This window comes from Oryza brachyantha, chromosome 11 (assembly GCF_000231095.2).
Source record: "Oryza brachyantha chromosome 11, ObraRS2, whole genome shotgun sequence".
Taxonomy (NCBI): domain Eukaryota; kingdom Viridiplantae; phylum Streptophyta; class Magnoliopsida; order Poales; family Poaceae; genus Oryza; species Oryza brachyantha.
Window position 1 is genome coordinate 9370132 of NC_023173.2, and position 23758 is coordinate 9393889.

Genomic DNA, 23758 nt, shown 5'->3' on the forward strand with positions numbered 1-23758 from the left:
CACATGCCCTAAATGTTCTACCAACAGCACTTGCACAGTGGCTCATGTGAAGTTGCGTAACAGTTAACTGTAACTTGCACATTACTAAACTGGATCTGGATCATGTGTAGTAGCTAGTATGACTGCAATATAAGCAGTCCCACTAGGACCGTTTGATGCAAATCCAAGGGTTCAGATTGTACGGTGCACTATTTACACATGGAAGAGTCACTGTAGCAGTAGAACTGTAGCATCGATCGTGATTGTATGCAGTCCCTAATGTGCAGTCCTAGTTGTGACTGCACAGGATCCCACTCCTACTAAACTATGTACTTGCAGATTTAGATATATGCAATTATATTTGTTTTGTATTACCTCCATCCCAAAATAAGATCATTTTTCAGTTTTTAGATATACAGTGTCTTGACTATTCGTCTTATTTGAAATTTTTTATAATTAATATTTTATTGTTACTATATGAAAAAACATGAATAGTACTTTATGTGTGGCTAATTTTTTTATGTTTTTGTACAATTTTTTGAAATAAGACGAATGGTCAAACTTTGGACATAAGAATCGAAAAATGATCCTATTTCGAGACGGAGGTAGTATATATTTGCCCACATGTATTTTTTTTCAATGAATATTATCGATACGAGAACTCAAATCCGCAACAGAACATGAATCTCTCAGTTCAGCTACACTCTTGCTGCATTGCATATTTCAATTGACTAAGCAGAAAACGTGCTCTTGACGGAAGTTCGCCTCATGCATAACGATAGAACCACCCTGCCACTTGAACAGTCCCTGGGATTTCTATTTGTAAAAAGAAATTAAATAAAACAAATCGAAAGTTAAAAGTGTTAATTAGAAAAAAAAATCAAATGGAGTATCATAAACCCTCGCGGACGACACATCGAATAAAATTTCCTGCCCATGACAAATACTAGCAATCCGCCAAAACTATCGAAGGGGCGGATTCTGCAGCAAAATCGAATATTCCGCTCGGACCCTGGCGGGAATGGAGCAGCAGGCGGCGCCGCAGCCCTCCCCGCGTCTCCGACCACCACCGGTGGCCGCTACGTCCGCGGCTGATGGGGTGGGCGCCGACGCCTCCTCCGAGCCCTGGTGGCGGCGGAAGCGGCCGCGCCGGCCGCCTCCGCCGCCGGAGGCCGACGCGGAGGCAGTGAAGGCGGAGGCGCTGGAGCTGATGGCGGCCCACCCCGTGCTGCCGCGGCTCGTCGTCTTCGACCTCGACCACACCCTCTGGCCGTTCCAGTGGTTCGTCCTCCCAACTCCCTGTGCTCGCATCTTCTTTTTTTTTCCCCCTTTGAAATCCCCAAGAGCTCATCCCGATGTGCATTGTTCGACGTACTACTGCTCAGAAATTGGGAAAATATGGTGAACATACATGATTGCTTACCAAATTTTATTGTAACTTGTGAGAGGTCGACTTCAAGAAACAATTTACTAATATAATTTTTTTACGATGTGACTACTTCAGGAATAGAAAGATTGCATATTTCGTAAAACTACTGAGAATGCGTGTGGTGGATTTGGGAATTACATAGGGATTAGGGGAAATTTTGTGTGGGTGTTAGAAAACATTCTGGATATGTTTGGTTTCCCGCATTCGGCAGAGGACTGGAAACTGGTATACACACAGAGCCATGTGATTGCCACAATTTTTGCAACCATGTATATGATTGTGAAATTCTTGGAGTGAGCAATTTCTTCAAAGACTTGTTCCACATGTCCTTAGGTTTTTATTATCTATTGGTGGTTGTTTTGTCATATGAGGCTATACGAATGGCCAGAGTAGTTTTGGTCTTGCTGGGGCCTTAAGTCAAATGATTCAGTTATTAGCCTTTGGTGAGGTATCAGATTAAGTTAGTTCAAGTATCTTTTGGTACGCAGACCTGTTTATGAGTTGCCACCAGCATTTGAGTGGAATTACCAAATTAAACAAGCAATTTGCAATTTCTCCCTTCATATGTTTTTCTCTTGATGTCCTTGCAACATGCACATTCGATTGTAATCCCATCTAACTTTCACAGCTCTGATCCTCGACTACAGGTGAAAGCTAGCAGTTGATTGTACCTATGGGGTAGGCATAATACTGGGGCATTTCACTCTTGTACTTTTGGACTTAAGACATTGTAACTCCAATCTTCGTAATTTCGTATTTGGATTTGTGTGCTCACAATGCTAAAGGCTTACATGGTTATATTACTTAATTGGCTCCACTTAACATAAGACTACTTTTTGCAATTAGGAGGGTGGTTTCATTGGATGATATATGTTCTACGTGTGAGTGAAACATTGAAGAAGGTGTTTGGTTTTCCAAAAATACTCGATATTAAATTACCCAAGTTTCTACTTGATGTTCCTAGTGATAATGCATTTATACAAGGATTTAATTGAGCCTCTTGATGCAGAACTTACTCTGGATTATGTATTAATCATGTTAAAAATGGAATAAAAGAAACAAAGTGAAACATTAAAAATAAAGGACACTGACTGCTAAGCCTTCAAATTGGGAGTTAAAAATGGTAAAATTGAACCAGGAATCATAGAGACAAGTGCATAAAATTTAAGGTGCAATACGGAAAAGATCATGGCAAACTGAAACTCTTGCTGCCTTGTATAAACCGAAGCTGACTAGTCATATCAATTGGGTAAAATTGTTCTTATCAAATGATTGACTGTGTGGCTCACCTAACTAAATTGTTACGGTCTGACATACTGACATATCACGTAAACTTGATGAAAATATTATCCTTTCATATATGTAATGTGACCTATCATGCCCCAATCAACTTGTGATGTCAGTGGTGGGTTGATGGCTTCTTGCACTTCTCCATATATCCATTACAGAACAGTGCAGTTAGATTCATTGGCCAATGTTTCCTACAGGGTACATCAAATCAAGGTGAGAGACTGATAGCAGCAACATGTCACTTTTTCTGTTCTCACTTTATGTGTGTTTTGATTGGATGGTCATCCTTCCACATTTCTGAATTTAAGCATTACATTGTAACCTGGGTAACATCAGCAGTCTATGACAATTGATAAACCATTCTTGTTTTGTTTCTCCAGTAAGCTGATGCTACGTTTAGTAATGTGCATGTAATATGTGTGAGGATGGTATTTTATTTTTCTTTTTTGACCGAGTGAGGGTAGCAATGCTCTGTGTCAATCCCTAATATCCAAACCGTGATGTTGACCAAGTTAAAATTTCGTTTCAGTGACCGTCTGCCGAAAGATGAAGTCCCTTATCTTTATCCGCAAGCTAGAGGCATACTGAATGCACTAAAGGATAGGGGAATTGAGATAGCCATTGCTTCTCGAGCATCCAGGAAGAAAGGCGTTGCAAAAGCATTTCTGGAAAAACTTGGTATTCACTTCTTGTTTGGTGCACAGGTGAGAATTATGTATTCCACATATTCTGAAAATAAAAAGATAAAAAAGAAACATAATTAAGTGAGCTGTTACTTAAGAACAGAATAGCAAGTTTATTGAAAAATAGTACAGTGGTAGGTGCAATGCAATGAAAAGAAACTTGTTTTTGGCCCTCGTTCCTATTCAAATATGGTCAGAAGTAACTTCTTCTTGTTACTAAATAAACTTTGATTAACTGCAGGAAATATTCTACACTTGGAGTCCAAAGAGCGAGCATTTCCAGAGTCTCCGTCGGAAGACCGGTGTACCTTACAAGTATATGCTTTTCTTTGATGACGAGATCAGAAATATTTTAGCAGTAAGTTCTTCTTTTTATGTTCCCCAGATTTTACAGTTTATTTGGGTCTCCAATTTTGTCGTTTTCATGAATGGGCACTATCGTTTCTTGCTGAAGGTTTAAATGAATCCGATCTTAAATTGATGTATACTAACTTGTTTCATCGTGAAATTTTTGTCTGTGTTGTTTCAGACAAGGAAATTGGGGGTCAGTTGTGTGCTTGTGGAGAAGGGTATAACTCTGGACAAGTTGCGAACTGGACTAAGCACTTGTTATGCTAAGAGTTCAGCATCACCCAATGCAGAGCCGGCGGAGTGCTGAGCTTGTTATTTAGACCTGCACTCATTCCAGTATGTCAGTTGCCAAAGCCAGGCGTCATAAATTCATATAATATTTCTGTCTGAATGAAATGAGATACTGATTACACTGGATCTCTGTGTAGATTGTTGGAACGAGATCCCCTCAGTAGCACCCTGCAGGAACTGAGATCCCCTGCAGTAACGTGCATTTGATATATGACTTTTAGATTGAAACCAATGGTTAAGATTTAGAGCTGTAGTATTTTAAATGCACTGTTGCTATAGTATTTAAACACTATTCATGACATTTATTCAATGTTTCTCTCATACGGATAGTATTGCTGTAGGGGATTCGGACCCTAGATTGTTGGCTTTATATATCGCATTTACTGTTTTTTTATACCCTACAGTGCACAAACATAATTTACTCATCGTCATCATCATGTGACATGTCCAACGGTCTAAATCTATCTCCATCAAAATGGACGTCTCAGATTATCCCACATGAATCGCATGTCCACGTCTCCTGATTTCTCTCCCGTAATTGCCGCCATCGACCGCTCCTCCTGCAAATCATCGCAAATCGCATCACGTCATCGCACGCTCAAAACCACATCATCGCCGGCACGCTTGAAACCACATCATCGCCGGTTCCATCATCGACATCCACTCTGCTCGCGCCTGTGCCTCCTCCGTCGCTGTTGTCAACATCATTCTCGGGCCACCACTCAAGGTCAGGAACCATACCCCCTCTGCTACCAGTGTGAGATTAGATGGAAACATCTTGATATGAGATGCTTCGACTAAATCTCTGGCTTGGCCTGTTGGATCCGATATACAGTTCTACCTCCGTTTTATAATGTAAGATTTTCTAGCGTATCCTAAATTAATAAAGATATCAATGAATCTAGACATATATATAAACAATATATATTGGTTAATAGATGAATTTAAATATAGCTAAAACATCTTACATTATGAAACGAAGGGAGTAATACTTTCACACCCAGAGTTGAGAGCAAGATGGGAAATAAAAAAATAAATTCTAAAATCGTTTTCCATTAAAGTAGCACATGTTGTCTTATGCTTGTGATAAGTCCATCAGTTACCACCTAGAACTTCCTAATTACGAAGACTTGTCTTGCAAATTCTTGCTGAACCTCATGAGTTAAGCAAACAAGTGGGTATTCTAGAGGTCGCTATTGAAGCAGGCGCGAAAGAAACTATCGATATTGAAGATGAGCCTAAATGAATGGTACAGTAAAATAGGTCATGGTGACTGCATGGAACCATGGTGAGTCTAAGAAATTACTATTTTATTTCTCGAACGCGCAAAAGACTTGCGCGTCAATATATTAGAAGAAAAGGAGTTACATTACACAGTGCAAAAGGCCAGACCAGCCTTATGCAGGGACCCTTAGACACCCACAAGCTTGGAACAACTTTGAGCAAACACACGTGAACTAAACGCGACATCCACAAGAAGAGAGAGGGGGAAGCAACACAACTGAATCTAATCTCCCGAAAGGCCGCCAACAGCCGCTACCCCTACGGCCGTCCAAAGGTGCTCCTCCAAGTGGATGGACTCAAGCACCACTTATATAGAGGACAGAGCGTGGTTGAAAACCATGCGGTTGCACTCCTTCCAAAGGTGCCAGGAAACGATGAGGACAAGGGAATCGAAGTTGGCCTTCAGGTGCTTTGGAAGGAGGGCTCTTGAAGAGATCCATCAATCCTGAAGATAAACGTCCCTAGGAGGAGAAAGTGACGCCCAACCCGCAGCTGACAACACACGTTGCCAGATCTGCCTTCAAAATATGCCTTCAAAATAAATAGTAAGAAGTTACTATTTGTGTTGCATTGTATCTACATTAGCTAAAACTGCAGCAATTGCAATTTGCAAAGAGAGTATATATTGCATTATATCATCGTGACAGTGTCAACTTGTATATTTTTCAAAATACAGGACAGAGGTGTTTTTCGTGTACGTCTCCATTGCCTAACTTACCTTCATCTCACTTGCCACATCAAATACATGGGGTTGTGAATGAGTAGATCCATTTCCCTCTCTTAACGGTAACAACCAGCGGCCGATCTACCTCCCGGGAGGGTTGAGTAACTGCGTGGGCTCTGTCTCCTCCACTATAAATCACCATCAACAACTGAAAAAATGTTTTTAGTACATTTAGATGCATTTGTTCAAAGTCTTGTGATTTGTAAATGCTATTTATTACTTTGTGTTTATCACTTGCTGAAGGTAAACAAAAAACTTCTTTTGCTGGTCAAGATCTGATATGCCCCTTTTCTCGAACAGTTTTAACATATTTCCTCTTTTTCAGATGAACGACAATTTTCAGAAAAATTTCTTTTCCAATCATTTAATGGACACAATAAATGACTATGCTTCTATGCCCTCATATTGCTATTGTGCGTAAACTTTCTCACAGCATTTTATTTTGCAGGTTATGTACTTGAAAGTAACATTGTCCTTTAGCCTCTAGGGCACACTAATGCTATATATACAGACACATATGTAGAGCATTTTTTCTATCCTTGAGCAGGTAACATAAGGTACCACTATTTTTTATGTAAAATTTAGTATCTCTTTGGTACTTTAAATACTAGAATGTACCAAATTTTACGTAGAAAACCGTGGTACATCCTGATACCTTCTTAAGGATGATAAAATTGCTCTATATGTAAACAGTTGAATAGCAGGGGCTATAGTGGCAAAGAAGAAAATAAATCAGCAAGATTAGTGTTTGTGGTTATATTCCCATTATAATTTTTCGCATTGGTCGCTGCTCGTTAAATGTTTTGATGTAATATTTGGATCAGCTGAATAGTAGGGGCTATAGTGGCAGAGGAGAAAATAAATCAGCAAGATTAGTGTTTGTGGTTATATTTCCATTAGAAATTTTCTACATAGATCAATGCTCGTTAAATTTTTTTATGTATAATTTGGATATTAGAAAACATGTTTATGTTAATTTCCCCAATAATTGAGAATTTTTTTCTGAACTCTCGAATTGCTTAATGTTTCAATTAGTAAATCATAACTTACGTTATTTTGCCATGTACATGTTCACCAAAATTATGCTCAATCAAGTTGTTACCTCAAGTCGAATTCTTACTAAAACTATGTTGCCTGAAAAAGAGCCGCTACAAAGAAAGATTTGGAAATGAAGCTTGCACATGGCACAGGTATTGTTTCACTTTCGCTCTCGGCAATTAATATGACAAAATTTTAAAAAGTATTGTCAATTTAATTTTACCTATATACATGGTGCAAGGTTGAAGACATGACCTGAAATCTCTCTTTGCCTGGTCAAGAAGAACATGAACCGTATCTGTCAGCTGTCTATTATACATTTGGGGCCTACGTTTGATATTTGTTTGCTTGCAACAGATGTTCATGATGATGCAGTTCTTTCCATTTAAAACATTTCAATTTGTTATATTATGTTTTTTCATTAACTTCTTAAGGAGCAACACATGATTCTTTTTCTATTTTTTTCCTTTTTTATGTATGTAGTTATGCTATCAGTTCTGAAAGACAAAGGTTCTTACGGTTTGGTGCATTGATATTTGTATAGGGTACCTGTAGAAAACATAATTTGCTTGTTTGAGACAGTGGATACCGTTAATGCTTTTGACATATTTACAAATAAAAAATAATTTTTGGATAAAAATTATATATATATGAGTGTGTTTCTATAGCGGTCTAAAAGAAAAGGTAAAAAATAACTACAATGAAAAAACATCAAACAACTTCAGATTTAAGGTTAAAATTCAAATTTTAGCTTATGGTAAAAGAGAAAAGGTATACTTGTTACAGAAAGATGACTATTTTAATTAGTAGCAGTGAAACTACTTAAGAATTGTGCCTTAATCGGATATGCCTTGATATGAATTTTTGAGTGTAACTATACTTGAGTTGTTTTGGAGTTTGAAGGCATACATCTAGGAGCATTTCAATATTTTCTTTAGCCCGAGGGAGTGGTTTACGAGTAAAGTTTCTCAAAATAATATCATGGTATGCTTTGGTTGAAAATTAATTATTGTATTATTGTTGTTTCCGTTACATAACAAATATGACCGTAGCGCTAGCACGAGCAAATTACTAGTTTATGTAAATTGCAGTTAGTTACAGAATCGTTAAAAATTAGGCTATAACCGCAAAAATCAAAGGCATCTGTGAGGGAGGTCACATGCAACTCGAGATGTAAGTCATTATACATACTTAAACAATACATATATATCCGTGCTAATGCTACTGCGATAATTATATAGAGAATAAAACAACAAAAACATTAGAATAATATATGGTTTACTTAATATTCACTCAGTATCCACATTATGTAGGATAAGCACAGGTACAGATGCTCTCAAATGCAGAAGATAAATATCTAAATTTAGCTTAACTTATGTCATTCAGCCGCTTGTTGCCGTCTTAATTATCTGGGAACAAGGCTGCAAAACAATCCGGATGTGCTTTACGGATTATAGGTAAACTTTTAGAATCCATATCTATTCCATTAGAAACTACACTGAGAGTTTTCGTTGTAGAAATTTCCAACGTGTAGTATAAGAATGACCGAATTGACATTATGTATTAAACAACGATACTAAATGCTAATCCTAAGCTACTGACGTTAAAAGGTCGGGTGAGAACAATATGGTTAGGGCATTGTTACGAGATACTTCGTTTCATCCTCCATTTTGAAAATAGAGCATGCGAGAATAATTTTCTCTAGTAAATATTTCATCCCATCGTCCAAAAATATAGCATCCTCTATATTAGAAAGAAAAATTTCATATTTAGAGTTTCTCTCTCCTTACTCCATATTTCAACCTATAATCTTAAAAGAAGAGAGCAAGAATAACATAAGAGGATATGGTTATAAATATTAATAAAATATATATGAAAGTTCTGTTAGAGTGATAACTGATATGACGAAAGAATCTATTTTACAAGTTCATTCAAATGGCAATATAGATTATCAAATGTGGATGGGCTGCTATGAATGCTCCTAGACTGATCAAGATTAACCAAGGCTCCAAATATGTTCATGGTTAGAATGATTTGTCCCATACTTTTTTGGAATTTATTTATAAAATTGTGCAAACTATGTACGTCTTTATTGATATGCATGCTTATTCCATGTCAAATTTTGATATTTAAAAGCATGAAAAGACAAAAATCGAAAAAAAAAAAAGGTAGATAGCAAGGCAATGTCATATGTATCGAGAGAGGATATGGGTGCATATCGAGGGAAATTCAGCTATTTATCACTCTTACAAGTGACACATCTTTAAATGTTCCTCCTATAATTGGCTTTACAAATTTACCATATGATACAAAATGCACTCTAATAAATTGTCACATTTAACACTATGCAGTGGTACTTGAGCATGTTTGCTTGATTTTAGCAATCAGGAGGTTAAATTAGGTCATTACAATCAAAGACTAAGTAGTTAAGGATCAAAAGTTCATTCACGTTTAGAGCCTGGCGTTCCCCATTGCTATCCTTTGTACAACCACCCCCTCGGCTATTCACCTTTATGACCACCCCTACAACATCATCAGTTCATCACCGCCATTAGGATGGTGCTGGAAACTTGGAATTTTGAACACTGTGACTTGTAATGTAAAATCCTAAACTTTTGATTAATATATACGAGAAAGCAAGAGCGTAGGTCCAACAAACTATAATCATCTACTAGTAGCGTTTGGTTCAGCCATATTTCCACCAAATAAGAGATGCAGGAGTAAAAGTATTTTTTCCTTCAGTGAAATGAATTGAAGAGTTCTGTACAATGCCACCATTCTTCAGCTATTTCCTAGGTTATACATGTCAAACATAACATTATTGTAGCACATCATGGTCTTTCAAATAGGGGAAGGGCCTATATATATTTATTAGTTGACTGTTTTTTTTAATAATCCGGTCACTTTTTAGAACCATTAGATAAATAGTATTGTAAGAGAATTTGCGAAATACTGTTTAGGTACATATCCTGGACCCCACAAGTTTGATATGCGATAGCATTTCCCAACACCCAACTTAACTCTCATTTTAAATTCACATCAGAAGTTTCTTCCAACTCTGATGAACAATCACGTCTGATACACGCACCGAACAGATGGCTTTTTTATCAACATTTTTTCACAAAGTTTTCTAATACTATATAGGCAAACAGATGTTCTGTAACATGCAGTACTACCAGAGTCCATGATCACACAAAAATATGAAACGATTCGACCATCACCATACAAAGTGACAAATTTTGACTGCTCTGTCAACATGATTTCAAAAGTAAAAATTGAGTGCAAAACAATACGAAACTCTCCAGCAACTGGGAGAAATGATGCAAAATTCAGTCAATTTTGGGGGCATAAGATTGATAGATGTCACTAGCAAGGAGTAAACATCACAATCTGCCTCAGGTTCAACAGATAATCTTTCGGTGTTGCATTCAAAGCCCAACATATAAAATTCACTTCTACTGGCTACTAAAGCGAAGTGGAGCAAACATTCCTGCTGCTACAAACAGCATAGTCTGTGTCTTGGTGCTTAAACCTCCTGGACAGTCAAACCTGGAGAACGTTCACAATCAGTAAGAACCAGGACACTCAACAAAAGCAAATTTTTACCATATGCACCACAGTAATAAAAACAGTAAAGTACAGAAAAACAGTGCAAAACATGTATAGACAGCTCAGTCCTATTACAGGCTTGAAAGTTGGCTGGTTACATGCAGGTTGAACCAATACTTCTACAATTGTCGATTGGATCATCGATTATAATGTCCTGCTTAGTATGTAGTTTTGTAGCATATTTGATCTGAAACTAAACTGGGATTCCTAGTGCTATAATTACTTTTGATGGGTTTCATAGGAAAAGGTTAACGCAATTTCCCAACATTTAAAAAACTATCTAGGCTCTGAGATTGTCAAGTTATTATCCATTATGCCCTTGCTTCTATCGAGTCAATAGGCCATTGTTATGACAATATAACATCTCAATATATCATAAATAGATGACAATTACAAGCTATACAAACAACAAGATGGTTGCAACTACACAACCCCATTCTGAAGGAAGTTCCAGGCTATATGGAACTACTGATTGCCTGTATCCTATAGTAAGATTTCCATGTTGGCATGGCAGACAAAATCACACAATGGAAGACATTTATCACCAATTCCATCAGATTAATATATCAAACAAAACAGAATTTTTAACCATCCCGTACCACTGCCTCAAACCGCTTTGTTAATCCTAAAGCACAGAAATTTCAATTTCAATGATTCGTCTCAGAAAGACACAATTTCGGAAGCACGCGGTAGCGACGTCATCCTAGAACAATATCAGTAATGGAAGGGGATAGATAGTACGGACCTGGCGGGAGCGACTGCTTGAGCTTGTTGGCCTTGTCGGCGTCGAAGACGCAGAGGGTGTAGAGGTACTTGGAGCACCGCACCTTGAACTTGACGGCGTCCTTGGTCCTCTTGATCCGGACCGACCGCGCGTCCTTCCTCCTCGCCGTCAGGAGGAAGTCCTTGATCTCGTGGATCTGCTTCGGCTGCGCGCGGCAGGAGGACGGCGGTGTCAGACGACGGCGTCCCCAGGGGGGGAAGGCAGGGAGTGAAGAGGAGAACGGCTCACCATGGTGGAAGGCGCTGCTGCTCCTCGGCGGCCGAAGCGAAGCGAGACGGCGGCGGCGGCGGAGAAGACGATGAGGCGAGGGAGAATGGAACCCTACTTGGCTTATATAGGAGGAGCCAGCCTGCAAACCCTTGGGCCCAACTAATGCAGATGGGCTCACACTGGGCTAGGCCGTCGGCCCAATATGACGGCCCGACAAGGGAAACAGTTTGTCCTAGGCAGCATTCGGCTGAGGGTTGTTGACCCAAGAAGAAAAACATAATAATATATGATTAATTAATTATTAGTTATAAAATTATAGAATAGATTAATATGATTTTTAAAGCAACTTTTTCATAGAAAATTTCATAAAACGTACCTCATTTAACGGTTCGGGAAGTATGCGTGTGAAAAACGAGAAAATATGTGTTAGCAACAGCAGGAACGAACGACACGCTATTTGTTCTTTTCCTCGAATAAAAAGGGAATAGACAGGCAGGAAATGGATTAAGGGCTAGCAAAGGAATTAGGAAAGACTCAGATTCGTTAGGTTTTTTTTTCTTTATGCCCCTTTGATATATAGGTGGAAGTTAGAAAAGGTTTTTTAGGACTGTATGCCTATGGTGAAACCCATTTAAAAACACTTGATCAAACGTTGTTTTCCGTTTTTCTGTCAAATATGTGCGCAATGTATGGGGGAGGGCGTGTATAGCTTTTTTTTGACTTGAGTGACTGGAATTGATTGATAGAGTTAAATTTTCAAACACTTGATTACTTGATGGACCCTATAAAAAAATGATAAGAGATTAGACCTCTCTTGAAAATTTTTATTTGGCTCATTTTTCCGATGGTATAGTTAAGGAAAAATTGTAAGGATATCACTATAATTTTGCTAAATTGAAGATATGTCATCCTGACCCACGTATCATTAACTCATATATGTCACATATATTAATGAGATACCAATGATATATCTCTAACTTTACAAAATTATAATGGCACGGTTGGTCATGTTTCTTGGGTTTTCAATTCAGGTAAGATTAAGAGAATTTGGTGTTTCATGGTTCATTTGGTTTCAAGAATTTTTAAACTATAGGAATATAAAACGTATAGTAATAAGAATGTATGCACACATTAATGTATAACATTTCTCAATCGGTTTTGTTTGATGAAAAGCTTAGTACTCCCTCTGGTTTTGAACTAAAGGTCATCCTGGTGAAATTACAGATTTCAAAACTAGGACGTTCGAAGTTTTTACGTCTGTTTTGGACATCTTTACCCTCGCGCGTGTGGACACACTGGCTTGGCCAAATAGCCAAAAAAATTGAACAACACTGGAATCGAACTGGCGACCTACAGAAACCAAACCACTAGACCCATTACGCTAGCGTCTAGCAGAGGACTTGGAAGCAGCTCCGAGAAAAATTTACAATAGGACCATATTAATCACATCTTGGTATGCTAAACTTACTTCTAAGCAACCTCTATTCTAGAACCGGAGGGAGCATATAAAACTTCGATTTCTTTTTTATAAAATTGTACTTATATGTGTCGACGATCTGAAAACGCATTCACCGAGAACGCTCGACACCGGTGCAGAGGCAACGCTCGACACCGGTGCAGAGGCAGCACTAGCCCCAACGCTAGACACCGCCTGTGCACCACATCAATCCTCCTCACGTGTACTGTCCTTCGTTGGCCAAAAAGTGTCCATTGGCTCATGGTTGTTTCGTTGGCAGGTAAGAGCAGGCATAATAGCAGGCTATAAGCTAACTATAAATATATTTTAGAAAGATAAGAAGGGAGAAAGAAAAAAAGCAAGATACTAATTTATAGTCAGCTGCACATGGGCTCCAAGACAAAATGTGCGTATGACATATAGGACCATGTGTTGATGTTTCGTAGCTAACTATTGTATGCATTGGGTATTAGATTGGCTATAGATGAATTGGAGTTAGTAGTTGGCTGTCATGCCCAGAAATTCCTCACACGAATTTCTGAACTTAATTGTGTATTAAATCCCTATCCAGGACCAGCCAGGGTACACAAAAAGACAATGTTGATTACATCACCATCGTTCTTAGAAACAACTGAAAATTACACTTATTCTAGCGGAAATGCAGCGGAAAGAAAAACAAAGGGGTAGACTAGCTCCAGCAGGTACGGCTTCAGTCCACAGGCAACGCTTCGACGGCGGAACAGCTCACTCCTGAGAGGCACCTCTATCAGACTCGACTTCTAGCTCTGGGGTGGGAAAGTTAAGCAAAGCTGAGTACAAACCACCGTACTCAACAAGTAACACGGACAAGGGGAAGATAAATGATGCATAGGGATTAACAAGGACAGACTAGGGTTAGTTGCGATAAAGTAGCAGTTTAGACAAATAACAGAGATTAAAAAGAATAAAGGTAATTAAGTACAGTAAAGCATAAATAAATAACAGTTGTAAAATACCACAACACTGTTCAACGTTACACCACGTTGCAACAGGCCCAATCCCTACTCAACGTTACACCACGTTGCAGTAGTCCCGAGTGATCACCAATTTACTCAAGTTATTAAGGTTCACTAATCACAGTGAGCCTGGGAGTTCGCCCGTAACCGTGGGCACGGCTATTCGAATAGTTTATACTCTGATCAGAGGTGTACTACTGTACCCACAAGACACGACTCCACTACACTTGAACGTGCGCCGACATACCACCATGGTATACCGGAAAGGAGACCGTGATAGGACCCGTTACACGACCCTCCCTATTTAATCGCACCACACTTCAGGTTTCACCCCCTCCTTTACACCAAGTCGGGCAGTCCCCTCTTGTGCCTTGGTAGATCCGGAAGCAGGAGAAGCTTTCGTTACACCACGATTGCCCGTCCATACTCCATCACACCTACCCTTGCCTGGGTACGTCAAATAGTTCGAAGTCATGCTTCAAATCCCATCTTACCCATTTCGGCATGTGGTTAGCACTTATTTACTTCTAGGGTTTCCCGTGAACCGGTCCTTAATCGCCATGGGTGCGACTCTCAAAACCATGCACCCACAGCCCACCATTATCAATATTTTAGTTGACATTAACCCGAACCGGGTAGTGAATCACTGTCTCAGCTATTCAGAACTAAGCATGATTAAATGTGATCCCATGAGCTATTTGTTCTAAGCATGGCTAAGCATTAACCTAGGCCTAACTCTAATCAAGCTACCCCTGGTCCAGCAATGAATAAAGTTGGATAAACAACGGCATACTAATAGGGTTTACCCGAAAATAACATAAAGTAAGTACTTTAATTAAAACAATGCATATTTGAAATAAATAAGTGGGGAATTTGCAATAATGGGTTCAATATGTTCAAGGATGAGTGTCACTTGCCTTGCTCTGGCCCTTGGGGAACTTCGGCGACGATCTCGAAGTAAACCGGCTCTTCGGCGGGGTCCGAATCTAAGCGACAAAGCACAAAAATAAATAAAACAGGCACAAACTCTACTGAAACAGCAAGAGAAACTATTTTTAATGGATTCTTGACAATTTTATGAATTTAATGAAATTTGAATGGACCTAAACGGAGACTAGATGGATTACTTATGAATTTTAGAAGTTTTCTGGGTTTTTTAGCTAAACAGAAAAGTCCTAAATCAATTATTGCGCAATTAATAGGGCTGCTGACATCAGCGAGGAGAGAGTAAGCTGACGGCTGACAGGTGGGGACCACCTGTCGGTGACAGAGAGAGGGAGGAAGAGACTGACACGCGGGCCCGGGGAGGAGAGAGAGGAGGCGGGCGCGGGGACGACTGACGGGTGGGGCCCACTCGTCAGCGAGAGGGGAACAGAGAGGAGGGGAGCAAAGCGCGCGGCTCGGGCGGACGGCGGCGACCGGTGGGAGCGGCGGGCGACGCGGCGGCGGCGACGCATGGCGACGGCGGCGCGACGGCGACGGCGAGACGGCGACGACCGGCGAGCGGCGACGGCGACGACGGCCGAGGCGGCGACGCACGCGGCACAACCCAGCAGAGCAGCGGCGACGGCGACTGGCGAGCGGCGACGGCGCGGCACACGCAGGCGCAAGCGACGGCGGCTAGACGTCGGCGACGCGAAGGCGACGACGACCGTGGCGGCCGGCGGGAGGGGCGAGCTTCGCACTCGTCCGGCGACGGCGCGCGACTCGGCGGCGGTCGGCCGGAAAGGGGGAGAGAGAGGGGAGGAGGGTGCGGGTGCTCACCGGCGGCGGCGAGAGCGCGGGCGGGTCGGCGAGGTCGAGGCGGAGGTGGCGACGCGGGTGGGAGCGGGTGATCGGCAACGGCGGCGAAGAGGTTGGAGGAGCCGCGACGGGCGCGAGACGTCCACCGGCGACGACGAGAGCCCGGAAAAGGTCGGCGACACTGAGGCGGAGACGATGACGCGGCTAGGCGGCGACGACCGGCGACTGGTGGCAAGATTGCGCGGCGGCAGGGAGAGGCGGCAGCGCGGCGGCGACACGAGCGACGGCGGAAAGTGGGCGACGGCGCGCGGCGGCTCGGAATTTATAGGGTGGAGGCACCGGCTAGGGCGGGCGGAGGTTGGAGACCGAGTCGGGGACGACGCGGTCTCGGCGGCGGCCGTTGCGGCGGCGGCGGTTGCGGCGGCGGCGCGGAGTCGGACTCGGCCGGCGCGACGCGGGCGCGGGCTGGCGAAACGTTCACTGACAGGTGGGCCCCACCTGTCAGTGGCGCGAGAGAGAAGAGAGCGGCGATGGACTTCGCGCCGCGGGCGAGCGGGCGAGCTGGGCCGGAGCCGCGGCCCAAGCGGGGGCGCGCGCGAAGAGGGGGAGGGCGGCCGGTCGGCTGGGCCGGCCGAGGGGGAGGCGGTGGGCCGGCTCGGCTGGGCCGGCCCGAGAAGAAAAAGAAAAAGAAAAAGAAAAGGAAAAAGAAAGAGGGAGGAAAATTGGACTTCGGCCCAATTTGAGAAGGAAGGGAAAAAGAAAGGAAAAAGGAGGAAAAAAGGAAAACCTCACTTTTGCCGAGTTTTAAATTAATTTGTTTGGCCAAATTTTATACTTCTGCAATTTAAATTTAAATCCTGTTAGTCGATTTGCGAGCCTCGATTTAATTGAATTAATTCCTTGTAGAGGGATTTTTCCTGAGTTGATTAAGCCAATTGTTGCTTACGAATTTCTTTTTTACGATTTAGGCTTAGGACGAAACTCCGGGTGTGACATTGGCTATACTATTGAACTTGCTCTAAGAAGTAAAATAGTATAGCCAACTACTAGCTCCAATTCATCTATAGCCAATCTAATAGCCAATTCATGCAATAGTTATCTACAAAACATCATGTAGTAGCCCACCTCTCTTCTCTCTTCCCTTTTATCTCTTTAAAATATGCTTATAGCTGGTTTATAGCCTGCTATTATACCTGCTCTAAAGATATGTGGTTGTTTTGTTGGCAGCTAAATACGTCGGTTTGTGGTTAGTTGACGGGTAAACAGGCATCCCCAAGGGTATAGGGCACCCGCACGCGGTGGGCATGGGAAATGTTTCTTGCACTTAATATATATAGGGGATGTGTAGATTGGAAAAAATTTTGGAAGAAGTGTCACGTCAAATGTTTGACTAGATGTCGGAAGGGGTTTTCGGACATGAATAAAAAAACGAATTCCACGGCTAGCCTGAAAACCGCGAGACAAATCTTTTGAGCCTAATTAATCCGTCATTAGTACATGTTGGTTACTGTAGTACTTATGGCTAATCATGGACTAATTAGACTCAAAAGATTCGTCTCAAGATTTCTTTCATAACTATGTAATTAATTTTTTGGTTTATCTATATGTAATGCTTTATTTAGGTGTCCAAAAATTTGATGCGATGTTTTTTAAAAAAAAATTTGGGAACTAAATAACGGACATACCCATGCCCGCGTGGCTGATTTTCATCCCCAGTGGAAACACATTCACCCAGGACGCACGCTCATCTGCTAGCATTACGCACGTCGTCTACTAGCATTACGTACGGCAGTGTGATGTGATGGGAGAGGTAGGGAACTAGGGATTTAGGGTTCCTGAGATGATGGGGCTGTTGTGGGCCTGAGGAGAAAATAGAAGATGGGTTTGGGCATCGTCGGTTATCTCGGCCTGCTCGGTTTTGCTAGCACGAACCAAACAAACAGCCATGTATCCTGGACCGATGCACGCAGGGAAAAAAAAATGGCTGGCCATTTTACTTAACAAAACAAGAATAGCACCGAACCAACATAGCACGTGTTAGTAAAAAAAAAAAGTAAATTTCACGAAAACACTTATTATAGTCCAAGTTATATAAAACCTTATAGGTTTTGGCACGTTACACATAACGCTTGGGTATTACGGCAGAGAAGTTTCACAAAACCATGGAGTTATTATTTGGCAAACGAAAATTAATAATTTACCTATACTCCTTAAAAAAAAGTAGTGGTTGTCACCCCATCTACCCTCGTTTTAAAGTTGTCACCCCACCTCTCCCCATTATAAAGTTTACAAATTTTCTATTAAAATTATTAACATTAAGAAACAATCAAATCCATTTCTCTATAAAAAAGATGTATAACATATTTAATGGAAAATATATTTTTATTTATTTTAGACAATATTAATATATTTTCTTTTATCCATAGCAAAGCATGGGCATTCAGCTAGTGAATAAAAACTTCATATATGCATTCTTAGTGATCTAAAAGTCAAAGGTGAAAAATAAACTTCGATGAAACCCCCAAAATCAATTTGAAATTTAAAATTTAAAATTTAAATTTTAAGTTATAAGCATAAGGAAACACAGAAAGATAGGTGCATACCATTAACAAATTTAACGTAATAATATAACAAAATAAAATTGCTTAATCTTATAGGATAACTTGTATATGATATGTGAAAGAACTTATAAATCCGAAATAATTTTACATGCAATTTTATAACTCGTAATTATAGTGGATCAAACCATAATTAGTCAATAGTGTGGTTTTATGAAATTTTGGGACCATAATACTCATTGTTATGTGCCACGTACGGAATATCTTACGCTTTTGTGAAACTTGGTCCAGAACACATGTGGCTTCGTGAAATTTACTCTTAAAATATGCTGGACATTTCTGAACTGTTGGGGTAGTGCATAAATTATATCATGCCCGGGACTCTTCCTTTAACTTTTCAAATTTAACTCTTAAATTAAATAGATAGTCCTTTGAGCTGTGATCGAAAATGATATCAACGTAACATAGGAGTTTTGCCATGAAACCTCAGTATCCAGAGCACTTGAATCTACCTAAACTGCGAAGGAATTTGGGGATCTCATGCAAACATATTCATGGTGCCAGGGAGTAGAATATTTTGCCATGATTGTTCTGGCACCTTGATTATTATTCCCAATGCGCTAGGGAACAATGACATTTTTTCTTGATTGTTCTTCCCGATCAATTCCAATCTCGGCCTTCACCCCTGGCTGCTTCTAGTTCTAGCTTATAAATTATAAAGGTCAGTTTTTCAGTTTTTTCACTTAAGATGTCTCTTCTGGATTTCTCTCCAGCATTGGAACTCAAACCGGCGTATTTGTTACTCTATTTATATGAACAAAGAAAAAGGTGAAGAACCATATGCATTGGAAAAAGCCCTGATGCCTATTGAAACTTGAAAGCTGAAGCATAAGAGCTAAAAGGTTCAATATATAAACAAAATCACTTTAATCTGGTAGCAACGATTATAGCGCAGAAATTCGAATAATATGTGGTAAGCAGGAAGGCCAAATAAAGGCAGCCACAGGGATAAATAATATATTTATCTGATTATCTCCAAATGGCCGATGTGGTACATAAGATTCCAGCATACAATCAGTAGAAACTTGAATACTTGTAAACTCCATTCAAATCATCAAGTTAACCATCTACTAGATACTCTTCAAATAGAATTCTACTATTGAAACAAAACTAACCATTAACTGAGAAAAGAAAATGAAGATAAAGGTCTGACCTATGGCAACGCATCACCAGATTCTTGCTTCTTCTGATCATCACCTTCATTCTCTTCTCTAATATCATTGGTGTCACTAAGGGACTCAACAACCTTCTGATCATCACCTTCATTCTCTTCTGTAATATCATTGGTGTCACTAAGGGACTCAACAACCTGCGCCTCCTCAACATTACCGGTTGAATCATCATTTTCAGCTTCCTTCTTGCGACCAAGCACTGCCTCAATAGCTGCTCGACTGGCTCTGGCAGCAGCTTCCTCCTTGGCCTTTGCCTCGGCCTTCTTCCTCTCCTCTTCTTCTTTAGCTAAAGCCTCTGCTCTAGCCTTCTCTTCAGCTGCACGTGCAGCTGCCTCTGCTTTCTCCCTCTCAACATCCTCATACAATTTCGTCATATCCCCATCTCTCCCCTCTTTTTGTAGTGCCCCTTCCAGAAGTGCCTTCAATTCATCGCTAAACACAACACTCTCATCCAAAAGAATACCCTTGGCCATCTTAATTGCATCATCCAACCTTGAAGCGTCAACGTATGCCCTCAACAACAGCTCATAGCTGCCAATGTTTGGCTTGACCTCCTTTTCAGGCATCTGCTCAAAAAACCCCTGTGCCTCATCAAGCCTATCAACTTTTACCAAGCCACCAATAACTTTGTTAAATGCATTGGCATTAGGTCTCAAGCCAGCATCAAACATCTTATTGAAGTAAGAAACAGAGTCATCCACCCTATCCACCTTAAAGCAGGACTCAATTAGCAACACATAAGTGTATTCATCTGGATTAACGCCACTCTCACCCATATCCTTGAACAATTCTTCTGCCTCCCCAACAAGTTCATTCTTCCCAAGCCAGTCAATCAGGTTATTATAGGAGAGCGCATCCGGAGCACACCTCTTCTCACCCATTTTACCAAACACCTCAATCGCATCCTGGAACCTTTCAGCCCGGCAGTATGCATCCACCATAACATTAAAGCTCCCCAAGTTCACAGCAATCCTCCTGGGTGGATCATGCTCCTTGCACATCCTATCGAACAGCTGGAGCGCATCGTCCAACTTCCCATTCCTTCCGAGCGCATCAAGCACCATATTGTAACTCACAGCTCCAAACCTCACCTTCGAACCCTCGCCAAGCACCTCCGCGTAGCAATCCATGGCCTCTTTCTCCATACCCTTCAAGAAGTACCCCTTCATTAAGTTCCCGTAGACCATCCCATCAAGAATCTGCCCACCGCCGAGTTTCTCCACGAGCTCCTCGTATAGCGAGACCACCGTGTCGCCATCCCCGGCGTCGACAAAGCCACCCATGACAAACGCGTACACCTGGGGATCGGGCGCAACGAGGCCACGTTCGAGCATGCCATCCTTGAGCTCGATGGCCTGGTCGAGCTTCCCATTCTCGGCCAGGGAACGGGCGAGAATGCGGTAGGTGGTGGGCGAGGGGAGGACGGGGGAGTCGTCCTTGAGGAGGAGGCGGAAGTGCTCGAGCGCGGTGTCGGGGCGGCGGCAGTCGCAGTAGGCCTGGAGGAGGAGGTTGTAGGTGGCGACGGTGGGCGCGACGGACGCCTGCGTGACGAAACGGTGGAGCGAGAGGAGGTCGGCGTAGCGCGCCTGGCGGAGCAGCGCGGCGAGGACGGCGTTGCAGGTGAAGACGGTGGGCCTGCAGTTGGAGTAGATGGAGTGGCGGGTGAGCAGCGCCGCCTCGTCGAGGTCGTCCTCGCGGACGAGCGCGAGGATGCGGCGGTGGAGGTCGAGGCGCTTCCCGGAGAGCGCGGAGGCCGGCTCGGGGAGCTTGGGCGCGTTGGGGTTGGACGCCGGGCGGGGCGCCCCCGGGGCGCGCTGCGGCGCCGCCCCGCCGCGGGCGCTGGGGGGCTCCACGCGGAGGCGGCGCTTGCGGCGGCGGCGCTCGGCGGCGGCGTCGGTCGGGGTGGCCTGGTCGGCGTCGGCCGGGGCGGGGGTCGGGGTGGCGGTGGCGAGGCAGAGGAGGCGGAGGTGGGGGCGGAGCGGGAGAGGGAGAGGGAGGAGGCGGGAGAGGAGCGGCTTGGAGAGCGCCATGGCGGCGAGGGATCGCGGCGAGGCGATTGGGGAAGATGGGGAGGGTTTAGCTAGGGATTTGGGGATATTTTTTCCGCTGCGGGGGAAATGCGAGCTTGGGCTTTGGGCCTCTTTCCACCGGTCCTCACATGCTGCTTCTGACGTACAAATGTGTTGCTTTTAGAGCAGGTACAATATTAGATTGGAACAATTTTAATTGGAGTTTTATTGATAATAAATAGGAGGTAATGTAGATATTCTTGATAATGTAGTAAAGTATTAATGAAAAGAGATGAAATGAGTTTTATGGAGATAAAACCTTCTTTACACTGTTACCTAGACAGCTTATGTCTTGCACGTAACCTAGGAAACAATAATAGATGAAACTATGCATTGAGAAAAAGGTGTTTTATTCCTAGATTCAAAATTTTTAGATGACATGTCACTCTAGTTAATTGTGTCCATGAAACTTACATTGAGGATGGCCTAAGCCAGCTATAAACATATTTTAAAGGGAAAAGAGACGAGAGAGAACAGAGAAAAGAGATGAGAGAGAACTACTAATTTGTAGCTAGCTACAGCACAGGCTCCAAAATACTTAGTGTATGGCATGTGGGACCATGTATTAATATTTTATAAGTGACTATTGTATGAATTGGTTATTAAATTGACTATAGATGAATTAGAGCCAGTTGACTATACTACTGAACTTGCTCTTATGGTCGTGTATGTAAATTTGATAATCTATACTCCTATAAAAATGAGTAGTGGTGGTGACTCTGGCACCTGTCCCACCACCACCAACTCCTTTCTATTTTTTGAAAGAAGAAATAATTAAGACATATATATCAAACTACTTTATTACCTCTACTTTAATAATACGTAATAATATCTTTTAATAAATCCCGTTGCAACGCATGAACAATATGCTCGTAGGAAGAAAATGACTCTTAGCCTTTATTAAAGTAATTTTTATTTTATCAGCATGGATAATAAGAAAGTAATGTAATAAAAAAATTCTATTAATGAAAAAACTATGCCTAACTCTATATTTACACGTAATTTTTTATGTCGGTGATGTGGATCAGACAAGAGCCCTCCACCTTTAGACACTCCCCAATTATGGTTCTTCAAAATCAGGGAATAATTACATGTTACTCACTTAAATTTAGAAAAGTAATATGACAGATAAAGTATAGTATTAACTCTTTGTTTATCCACTCATTTACATCGATAACACTCTCATTTTATAAGTGTCTAGTATTGATAAAGATAGAGTCAGCTATGATTTTCTTATTAATGCAACAAAATATTTTTTATTATTCTTTTTTTAATGTACCTCATGTAACACAATTTTCTTAAATAAATGTTAAGAGTTAACTCTAAGTCATTGCTATGCATACAACTATTTTTCTGATTGCTCATTTCTCTTTCCTCTATACCATCATATTTGCTCACGTAGCAATGAATAGAGTAAGCTAATAATCATCATGGTACATGCCTTAACTAGTGTCAATGCATGATTTATTTTTACCCTCCATCTCAAAATAATAAAAATTCTACTTGTGAGGCTGGTACCGAATCCTAAACTATGAAACCAAGTATTCAATCATTAATATTCTTTTTACCAGCGTGACAGTTTGTCATGTAATTCTCAGACTTAATAAATTAGTTTGATCAATTTAGACCAACTTGACTAATGGGTGTATCATACAGGTAATCTCAAAATAATAAAAATTCTACTTATGAGGCTGGTACCGAATCCTAAACGATGAAACCAAGTATTATATATCATGAATATTCTTTTTACCAGCATTACAGTTTGTCATGCATTTCTCAGTCTTACTATTAGTGGGAATAGTGGGAAGAATACACTAGTTTGATCAATTTAGACCAACTTGACTAATGGGTGTATCATGCAGGTAATAACACTACCCCACCATCATCTGTCGCAGTAAAACCAACAACAAAACCACTCCACTAGTTATTTCAAGTTCTCAACCAGTTTGCATACTTCAGTGATAAAATAACAGGTTTTATATTTTATGGGGCTACCATCTTATTATTTTAATGGCTAAAATAAACTTTTTGTC

General features: G+C 41.4%; 2 protein-coding genes across 2 annotated transcripts; one reads left to right on the forward strand and one right to left on the reverse strand.

Annotated features, from left to right (window-relative positions):
* The first annotated feature begins 878 nt into the window (after positions 1 to 878).
* LOC102715897 (magnesium-dependent phosphatase 1-like) lies at positions 879 to 4421 on the forward strand. Its single transcript, XM_006663336.3, has 4 exons — positions 879 to 1260; positions 3228 to 3402; positions 3623 to 3739; positions 3911 to 4421. The coding sequence occupies exons 1-4, from the start codon at positions 1001 to 1003 to the stop codon at positions 4037 to 4039; spliced, it is 681 nt and encodes a 226-aa protein (XP_006663399.2). The 5' UTR covers positions 879 to 1000; the 3' UTR covers positions 4040 to 4421.
* A 14948-nt stretch (positions 4422 to 19369) lies between these two features.
* On the reverse strand, positions 19370 to 21732 carry LOC102716173 (pentatricopeptide repeat-containing protein At3g49240, mitochondrial). Its single transcript, XM_015842295.2, has one exon. It carries the CDS (start codon positions 21684 to 21686, stop codon positions 19638 to 19640), a length of 2049 nt encoding a protein of 682 aa, XP_015697781.2. The 5' UTR covers positions 21687 to 21732; the 3' UTR covers positions 19370 to 19637.
* Between the last annotated feature and the right edge of the window lie 2026 nt (positions 21733 to 23758).

Bases quoted from the DNA above. Each gene is read 5' to 3' on its own strand.
- LOC102716173 (XM_015842295.2), bottom strand. From the start codon at position 21,686: ATGGCGCTCTCCAAGCCGCTCCTCTCCCGCCTCCTCCCTCTCCCTCTC.
- LOC102715897 (XM_006663336.3), top strand. From the start codon at position 1,001: ATGGAGCAGCAGGCGGCGCCGCAGCCCTCCCCGCGTCTCCGACCACCA. The intron at 1,261-3,227 runs GTTCGTCCTCCC...ATTTCGTTTCAG, and splicing joins ACCCTCTGGCCGTTCCAGTG to TGACCGTCTGCCGAAAGATG. The intron at 3,740-3,910 runs GTAAGTTCTTCT...GTGTTGTTTCAG, and splicing joins AGATCAGAAATATTTTAGCA to ACAAGGAAATTGGGGGTCAG.